This window comes from Zerene cesonia, unplaced genomic scaffold, assembly GCF_012273895.1.
Source record: "Zerene cesonia ecotype Mississippi unplaced genomic scaffold, Zerene_cesonia_1.1 Zces_u001, whole genome shotgun sequence".
Lineage (NCBI taxonomy): Eukaryota > Metazoa > Arthropoda > Insecta > Lepidoptera > Pieridae > Zerene > Zerene cesonia.
Genome location: NW_024045131.1, coordinates 3,865,200 through 3,875,276, shown reverse-complemented (window position 1 = coordinate 3,875,276; position 10,077 = coordinate 3,865,200). Strand labels below are relative to the sequence as shown.

The following is a 10,077-nucleotide window of genomic DNA, read 5'->3' as shown; positions in this document are numbered from 1 at the left end:
TACAACTTAATCACAATGAAATAAAACATTTCACATTTCAAAGTCGTGTTTGTTTCATCAAAAACATTCATTAATTTATTCATCAGAAAAATTACTGACTTAAATTTTTAAGTCTTATAGCATTGAAATGTTTTATAAATGAGAAATTTTTAAAGAATAGAGAAAATTATATCTTTGGGGAAGGTCTATCGAAACATACAAAATACTCAGTGGATATAATGGATCCGAGATTGACAGTTTGTACACTCTGAATGAAAACATGGATGGATGAAAAGGACATTCGAAGACGAAAATTGTGGAGAGTACGAAGTAAATGCATGGCCATGAGATATTTTCAATCCAACCTTGATGTCACAGAGTAGAATAGACTACCCGAGAGTGTAATTCTGACCCATTTTGAATAGCTCAAAAAAAAATTGGATGTTTTCTTCAAATCGTAAAATACACAAGCATCAGTCTTTTAGCTGCTAGTGTGGTTAAATAAATAACTAAAAAAAAAGTCTTTGTAACTTCAAGTATACCAAAAAAAGCTGTACCTACGATACTGAACAAATAATTTCCGAGTAACGCACCTTATCAGCGCACATAGCTGTCTTTATATCGCCACTCTCTATAACCTGGTATCCAGACTTCTGCGATATCTCTTTAACGAACGTTCCGGAGAGCCTCAGTACATCCGTGCTTATGTACTCCAAGATGGCTATCATGAAACTCGTTACGGACACGTCGATTTTATGCGGCAGCACCTCCTTGAAATTGAAGTTTTAGTTAATAATACTTATTTATTATAAATTCAAATACAATTTAATTGTTTTGCATGATCTATACCTAACATATCTATACTAATATTATAAAGCTGAAGAGTATGTTTGCTTGGTTGAATGCACTAATCTCAGGAACTACTGATCGGATTTGAAAAATTCTTTCAGTGTAAGATAACCCATTTATTGAGGAAGGGCTATATAACATCAGGAATTTCGTGAGTAAAACCACGGGGTGCAGATAGTTACAAATAGATCTAAAGTATTTACAAGTACAGTGCATCATCAATCAATACAACATTATGTCAATATCCTAATTCATCTTCAGTCAATTTTACACAAATAAATTTATAAATTCAACCCAATAACATCATACGATTACAATTTAATTAACAATGCCATTAAATTTCCTCATTTTTTTTTTGTGAAAGTTTCTCATGCTTTTCTTCATGAATTCCTTCAATTGGCAGTAATAAACACAACAGAATAATTATCATAAGCCAGATCCAGCAGATCGCGGGATGAACATAAGAAATTGGGGTTAATACTTTTATTTATATAGAGATAGCAGGTCTAACTATACCTTTATGTAACTGAAGGGCTGAGATTATGTCTTTCTGTGATAATATACTAAACAAAATATACCTTTTGCAACAAATGATGCAGTTTTTCAACTGGCAGCAGGAGCTTCCTGCGCTTCTGCACATCCCTCGCCTCTAGGAGCGCCCACCTGTCCAGCGGGTTTGGAAACGTACGTGCCACCCTCTCTTCGACGTCCTTAAAAACAAGTAGGGATAATTTAATAGTGAGTCATCCTACTAATTTTATATAATAAACGTGAGATTCGAGCATGCTTAGGCCAGCTCGCACCGTGGAAGTACCACACCTCCACTGAACACTGGCGTGATACAGTAGCGTGCTGCTGTGTTTCTTACGTCGAGCGGGGGAACCGGAGGCCCGTTTCCTTTTCCTCTCCCTTCCCAGTTCATTCCTTCTTTCCAGTCGTCAATCCCTTAAAAGCGGGCAGCGCATTCGTAAAGACATTATCTCTGCGAATGTTTATGTGGTGCGAATGTATATAGGTGGTGATCGCTAACTATCAGGCGAACCTTCAGCTTACTTGTCCGTTAATGACATAAAAAATATAAAAGCGAAAGAAATTTAGTACAGAGATAGATTATAGTCTGGCTTAGCACATAGATTACTCTTCTCACAGGTATCATGCAAGCGACGCCGCGGGATACAGCTAGTATATGATCATGGGTGGCCGAGTGGAAAGTCGTCGCTCGGGTATGGTGAAATACAGGTTCGAATCTCGCCTCATGATCGACATTTTTTTAATATTATTTATATTTTTCAAAAACGTAAGAACATCCTCAAAGATTTGCTAACAATAAAAATATAAAAATATACAAACTACTTACTGGACTCGAAACTGAAATTTGGCATGCGGATAGTCACTTTGATGTAGGCATCTACTAAGAAAGGACTTTGATAACTTCATAATTGAATTGGTGACAGTTTGTACTGTGAACATTGATTTTGACCATGCGGGCAACAGCTATTTTGTCATATATTTAAACCCGCTCGCAGTTTACGAAACACAACACAAATCATCATCTCTCTCAACTATTACAGTTTAAACCAATAAACGAAGGCTAGTTACGTCATCACGATTGAAAAATAGCAAATACATAGTTCCAAGCCAGCTCTTCTCCATAGAAACTACTTTCCGAACCGGTGGTAAATGTTGAGACTGTGTTATGACGATTCAAGAGTGCTTAATAGTTAAATGTTTGAGTTTGAGTTTGCTGGTCAGGTTGAGTTAGAGGTTTAGAGTTTGAGTTAGAGTTACCTGTATAGTGACTGGTGCTGGTATAGCGCATAACATGGACAGCAGCCTAAGGCAGAGCGACTCGACGAACTCCAGCGCACTCTCCTCCGCCGTTAATGTTGGGTGAAGGTTCTCCAATATCTGGAAATTTTGCGATATTAAAGTTATTTATTGCGTTTTAAAATTGCATTTCCTTAAAATATATGAAAATTTATAAAATTTATAGCTGCGCTCCGCGGTTTAACCGAGACAAATATCGGGATAAAAAGTTGCCTATATGTTATTCCAGTTGTCCAGCTATCTACGTACCAAATTTTATTGCAATCGGTTCAGTAGTCTTTGCGTGAAAGAGCAACAAACACATACACATCCTTACAAACTTTCGCATTTATAATATTAATATAGTAGGATAGGAAGTAGGTTTAGTAGGATAGGACATTATTGATCAGTTCTTAATTTGTACATGTAAATAAAAAATATTTAATGTGTATGAATCTCAAATCTCATATTCCGTTTTACTTATATCCTACTAATATTAAAAAGGTATAAGTTTGTAAGTATGGATGAATGGATGTTTTACTCTTACTCTTTCATGTAAAAATTACTGAATGTATTTTAATGGGACTTTACAATAATATAGCTTATACATAAGGCATGAGCTATATAATTACTTGCTATTGACCGAGAGTTGGCCCGCGGGTAAAACCGCGCGGCGCAGCAAGGAATATTATAAACGACAATGTATGTAACAACGTCTGGACGATTGTAACTCATTTTAAATCAATTTTGACGATAATCGGCAGTGATGTAACATATACATCAAATTAAGACATGGGCTATAGACATACTCGCTTTTGCCTGTGGGTTCGTGCGCAGTTGTAACTACGCGGCGCAGCTTGTTTTTGAAATAAATAAATTTTAAAATTAAAAATTTGTGTTGGGAACATGTGAGAGCATTTTTTCGCATTCCTATAGGTTTCTGAGTTTATGTTACAAAATAAATCAACCTTTTTATATAGCCTACAAACTCTAGTAATATTTATCTTATACCTTTAAACGAGCAATTCTTGTATATATATATATATATATATATATATATATATATATATATATATATATATATATATATATATATATATATATATATATATATATATATATATATATATATATATATATATATATATATATATATATATATATATATATATATAATTGGAATCTCGGAATCGGCTCCAACGATTTTCATGAAATTTAGTATATAGGTTTAGTATATAGGGGTTTCGGGGGCGATAAATCGATCTAGCTAGGAATTTTTTTTAGAAAATGTCATATTCGTGTTTTTTTTCGATCTAGCTAGGAATTTTTTTTAGAAAATGTCATATTCGTGTTTTTTTTTCCTGACATCTATTGGTGAATAATAATACTATTTTGCTTCGTAGATAGCTGGACAACTAAAATAACACATAGGCACTTTTTATACCGATATTCCTACGGGATACGGACTTACGCGGTTTCAACCGTGGGTCACAGCTAGTGTTACTCTTTTGTGTGAAAAGCACTGAACTGATCCTGATGATACTCAGCAGATGTTGTACCAGAATCATACATCAGCAAGAGAAGCACTAGGTTTTTGTCTGTAGATAACAGATAAAACTGTGTGGCAATGCTAGTGTCAAATACATAACTGTTTGTAGATGTTTTCAATGCTGACCCATAATTAGAGTAAGTGTCATAAGGCTACGATTACAGCCTAAACTTTCATAGGAAGCCTGTGTCCCAGCAGTGGAAACCAATATGGGCCGATCACATTAACAATTTAACCAAAAAGACACCTGTATATGGTCATTGTGTTTTAAATTGATTTAATTCAGTATATTATATATTGATTGACTAATTCACATGTTTATATGACGTGAGTCATTCTACATTTATTAAGTGAGTCATAAAATATAATTGAATTATATATGCCACACTAGTCACTTCATACATGAAAAATGTATTTTTGAAAATATGTGTAAACTAATAACATCTATTATTATTACAACAATAACTGCGCCCCACAGTTTCACCCTCATAAGTCCGTATCCTGTAGTAATATTGGGATAAAAAGTTGCCTATATGTTATTCCAGTTGTCCAGCAGTTTCAAATTTCATTGCAATTGGTTCAGTAGTTTTTACGTGAAAGAGTAACAAACACACACACATCCTTACAAACTTTCGCATTTATAATATTATAGTAGGATGTATAATATTAGTAGGATACTCTCTGTAGTTATATCGAAAGTAAAATGCCAGAATTTTCTTCTACACAAAAAAACAATAACATATTTTATTAATGTTGCAAAAATTTTCAATTTTTCTACTTTCTCATTTTATTGATGAATTATAACACTTATTTAATTATATAATGTAAACTTTTTATTACTAAAGAATCTCCCTCCCGCCACCCTCTATCCTACTATCCTACTAATATTATAAATGTGAAAGTTTGTAAGGATGTGTGTGTGGGTTTGATGCTCTTTAATGCAAAAACTACTGTACCGATTGCAATGAAATTTGGTACATAGACAGCTGGACAACTGGAATAACATAAAGGCTACTTTTTATACCGATATTCCTACGGGATACAGACTTACGCAGGGCACAGCTAGTTCATAATAATTATTGAAAGTGGTGAACCCAAAGATAAATCAACTGGGCTGTTTTAAGCTTGATTCTCCATTAGGTTTAAAAATATGTCAAATGGAATGATGCTCACAAGAATACAATGTTATTATAAAATTAAAAAAAGACATTTACATTTAGACATTTCCTTTTATCAATAAATTATTTTACATAACTTAATAAATTGAGTGGGTAAACATAATGATCAAAATCTTCTTTTTTAGTACATATTACCTACTAATTAAACTGTTATATTGTGAGTTCATTAATCATAATTAAGATTCCAAAACAATAGTAAGAGCTTTATGATATAATATTCAACAATAACTCTAAATAAAGTAAATAAGACCATGACATTAAGTCTTGCTTCATTTGATTTAAATATGCTTAAAATCTGACTCATATATCAACAAAAATTCAGGAAGTATATTATCTTATTTTGAATTTTAATGTTAACATACCTTAATACTCAATTATGCTTAATATTAAGAATATAATATTGTTTTAACGAATTCTAATTATACATAGCAATAATAATTTAAATAAGCCGAATTGTAAATATTGACTACTGGCCTCGTTATTTATATTCTCGCGTATTATCTGATAATATGATATAATACGTCTGATAAGCAATTAAATTATTATTACAGTTGATGACTAGACGTGCTATCATTCCCAATTTCATGTCTATATTCTCGAACTTGGCCCACTACATTAGCGGCCTAGAAATTAGCGTATTTACCAACAAATTAGTTAAACGCACAAAATTCGGGTTATTTTAAACATTATTCAAGTAAATAAAGTCGATATCAGCGTAGGAAACGCGAATGGTACTTTGTTTTGGAAATTGACATATTGTATACAAACCTTTCTAAATGAATTGAGGAACAAGCCCTTCCATTTGCCGACGTTCTCGGGGTCCTGGAAGTCGTACCCCCGACTCTCCTCCACCGTTGGCAGCATCGTGAACGAAATACCCGCGACGAATTCATGTAAACACAGTTAAATACAACACCACATTCAAAGAATCTCCCATCAAGGGAACAGCACAGCTTCCACACACAAAACAAAACGAAAAGAAACGAAACCACAAAGTTCGAGTAAAAAAAATGTTCACGTCTTAAAAAGTATCTGTTTAATTTAAAACAGGATCACGGATAAAATAATCTTAAATTCATCTAATCGGCAAAACGACGCCATTTTCAATTTATATATCAGTCTGATCTTCAAATGACAATACATGAATCCAAAGTTTACATAACTAATAGTGATTGGCTTATCATGTCTGATGTCATAGAATCTTTTGATCACTATTGGTGCGAAGTGGAGTGACGTTTTCAATATTTCATTTGAAACAATAAAGATGCCGATCCACCGCTCATCAAATTATGGTAGGTATATTCTAAGTAGATATTATGATCGAATAGCTAAACGTAGTTTTAAAAATATTGTTTTATTAGTAAACATTTAATTAATAGCATAAGCAACAGTAAGTATTATTTTTGTCTGCATATTTAAAAATTTATCACCTTTTAATATCAGTGCAATAAAATTTAATATCGGTTTAAATTCATTTATAATAATAACCTTCAATAATAATTATATATCTAATATGTTTATTAGTATGTTTTACGACCTAGTAATATATCAAATTGATGGTATCAAAATACATTCTATAAAGAATTATTTCATACGCTTATTTTATATACTGCGTACTTCCATCAAGGCGTTTTTCATAAATTTAAACCTTGCTATTTGAATGGTAGCATTCCGCTCATGGCTTCACCCGCATTGTGAAAAGAAACTCCAATAAAACATTTCACCTCGGTAAAAAGTATCTTATGTTACATATTAGTCTTATATCTTTAGACATAAAAGTCATTTCATAAAATCACATTCATTGCAACGTAAAAGAAAGACAAACGAACACAGGTTCCGCATTTATAATGTTATGATTAAAATCCTTCAGACACCTAACTGGTAAATAACACAACCAGGGAATAAGAATCAATAAAATTGTCGCAATCTATTCTAGTGAATCAATCATAATAATTTAATAAGCAGCTTTTTACATGTCAATAATAATTAATAGAAATATTCCGATTTTTGTTCTTGTTTGCCTTTTTTATCTAGTAGAATTCACATGGCTTAAATTATCTGTGCACATCTCACAGCTGATCAATATGTCAACGTCAGCATTCAGTAGTATGAATTGTCAAACTCTAACGGAATTGTGTTTTGTTGCCAATTGGCATATCGCGATTTATATTTATTATGAAAATAATATACTTCCTTAGACTAAGATGATGAAATTATTGTTTTATAGCGTAGTTATCAATGCATTTGCTGTCTGTATAGCTTCCAAATTTGAGACATACGACAATGCGTCTCAAAAAACGTTTGTTTATAACACGTAAGTGTATATTATTATTTATTCAATTAAATAACAACTGCGTTGTTGATAACATTTGGAGACTATGACATCTATGCTATACGTCAAAATTACTGTAATAATAGTTTAAAACCAAAAAAATAGCGATTTTAAATTCACGAAACTCTGTACTCGTTAACTTATCGATGTACCACGGGCGAACCGGGGTGGACTGCTAGTCTATACTAATATTATAAAGCTGAAGATTTTGTTTGCTTGTTTGAACGCACTAATCTCAGGAACTACCGTTTCGATTTGAAAAATTCATTCAGTGTTAAATAGCCCATTTATTGAGGAAGGTTATAGGCTATATATGTACCAGGGGCTAAGCTGGGGCGGACCGCTAGTAGGTGATAAATAATAAAAACAGTAGTCTTAGTCTGATCTGGGTGCAACTTGAATTTAGTGAATTATTATGCAGTAATTAAAGTTATAATAGTGCATTTAATTTAAACAAATACATTATTTGTATTGCAAAAAGTACATTGTATAAGAAAGCTGATGATCTGCAATTCAGATCATTTAAAGTCTTACAAATAGCAAAAGTAATAAATACTAATTTAATTTCTTGTAAATCAAGGGATTTTGAACACAAAATGCAGTTTTCTGAACTAGATATAACAGTATATTTATGCATACAGCATTGGCTTTTGTTGGATATCATCAAAATTTGAATGTGGAATCAAGTTTTATTTTAAGTGGGCTTAAATATTATTAAATTGTTTTAGGTATGGCTATGATAAACTGATTGATGTCTTGGTTAACAATAAAACAACACAAATATTGGATTTTTATGAGGTGAGTATTTCTATAAATAAATTAATAATATATTGTTAATAAATATTAAAAAAAAAACATGAAAAAGCATTCGCATTTCATTAAGACTACGAGCAGAGTTTTGAAATTTGTAAGAAAAAGTGTGGAAAGATAAGATTTCTAGTTAGGGAAGGTCAAGTGAAATTCATTTTATGGTCTAAGGCACAATTTGATGCGGTAGTGGCATAAAAACTGCTTGTTTGTATAATGGTTTATATTTTTTTGTTAAATATTAAAAGGTGAGGTTTAAGGCCTGATTAAAAATTTATGCTTTAAGAAACACCTAAACCACCTACAACTTTGATATATTTAGTGATGAATTAAAAAGTTTAGAAAAGAATGTTTTAAATTCTAAGTCACTTAGACCACATCTCAGCTTACCATCAGGCGAGATTCAGATGTATATGGGACCACATGGAAACCAGCTCCCGAATAAAAAAAGAATCATACAAATGGTTCACCCAGTAGTAGTTTGGACTGAGGTAACCCAATAAAAGAATTCATCAATCAAATTGAGTACCTCCTCCTCTTTTTAAGTCGGTTCAACACTTTTACACTAATGTTATATGCACTTTCCCCTTATTTGAATGTTTGTAAGGTTATCTCTCTGTACTAATAATATATAGCTGAAGATTATGTTTGTTTGTTTGAACGCACTAATCTCAGGAACTACTGGTACGAATTGAAAAATTTGTTTCTTAAGTAGTCCACTTATTGAGGACGCTACAGGATATATAACGTCATGTACGATGGGGGTGAAACTAAGATATAGTTTGATCCCTTATATATGTTAGTTATGTATTTTTGGCAGGATTCCGATTTATATTCCGGATATCCAACCAGAGTGCACGTCAGCAGTAATAGATCTATAAATGGCGACTACCCGCTGTTTGTTACTGCCGCGCAGCAGAAAAGTAAGTAACCATCCTACTATGTTTCAAGTATTCACTACTGAAGTACTACAAAATACATATGCTCGTGAAAACGAAATTGAAACCCTAATTTACATTGTTACGAAAAGCGTTTTTTTTAAACTACCCTCAATTATAGAATGCGTATCATTTAACGGCGGTAACAATTACTCCGGCTCCATGAAAGATATATCCTATCCTACTAATATTATAAATACGAAAGTTTGTAAGGATGTGTGTGTGTTTGTTGCTCTTTCACACAAAAACTACTCAACCGATTGCAATCAAATTTGGTACGTAGATAGCTAGACAACTGCAGTAACATATAGGCAACTTTTTATCCCGATATTCCTACGCGGGTGACACCGCGGGACGCAGCTAGTTTAAAATACAACTAGTTTTGTGTTGAACACTATACACAGTACTTTCGCACGCTCCGTCTAGCAAAATCGTTTGAAGAAGCTTGGATACGTACGAGGGATATGCTAACTATCCTTTCATCCTGATAGCGTTTAACCTTGATTGTGAAGTGCAATTCAAGGATAGATATCATACTAGCTGCGCCCCGCGGTATCACCCGCGTGAGTCCGTATCCCGTAGGAATATTGGGATAAAAAGTTGCCTATATGTCATTCCAGTTGTCCAGCTGTCTACGTA

General features: G+C 32.8%; 2 protein-coding genes across 2 annotated transcripts in view; one reads left to right on the top strand and one right to left on the bottom strand.

The window, feature by feature from the left end:
* Positions 1-6,487, bottom strand: part of LOC119838099 (protein son of sevenless) — a gene marked incomplete at its 3' end in the record, with an annotated part of 32,287 nt that extends 25,800 nt beyond the window's left edge. The window contains exons 1-4 of the mRNA XM_038363911.1: positions 6,130-6,487; positions 2,617-2,736; positions 1,407-1,538; positions 573-749 (exon numbers count right to left, since the gene is read on the bottom strand). Of these exons, the coding sequence (XP_038219839.1) occupies positions 573-749; positions 1,407-1,538; positions 2,617-2,736; positions 6,130-6,225 (525 nt within the window). The remainder of the gene's footprint in view (positions 1-572; positions 750-1,406; positions 1,539-2,616; positions 2,737-6,129) is intronic.
* Positions 6,488-7,463: 976 nt separating this feature from the next.
* The window catches only part of LOC119838157 (SID1 transmembrane family member 1-like), a 22,431-nt gene continuing 19,817 nt past the window's right edge, over positions 7,464-10,077 (top strand). Inside the window, exons 1-3 of the mRNA XM_038363998.1 lie at positions 7,464-7,675; positions 8,422-8,491; positions 9,321-9,423. Of these exons, the coding sequence (XP_038219926.1) occupies positions 7,566-7,675; positions 8,422-8,491; positions 9,321-9,423 (283 nt within the window). The 5' untranslated portion in view covers positions 7,464-7,565. The remainder of the gene's footprint in view (positions 7,676-8,421; positions 8,492-9,320; positions 9,424-10,077) is intronic.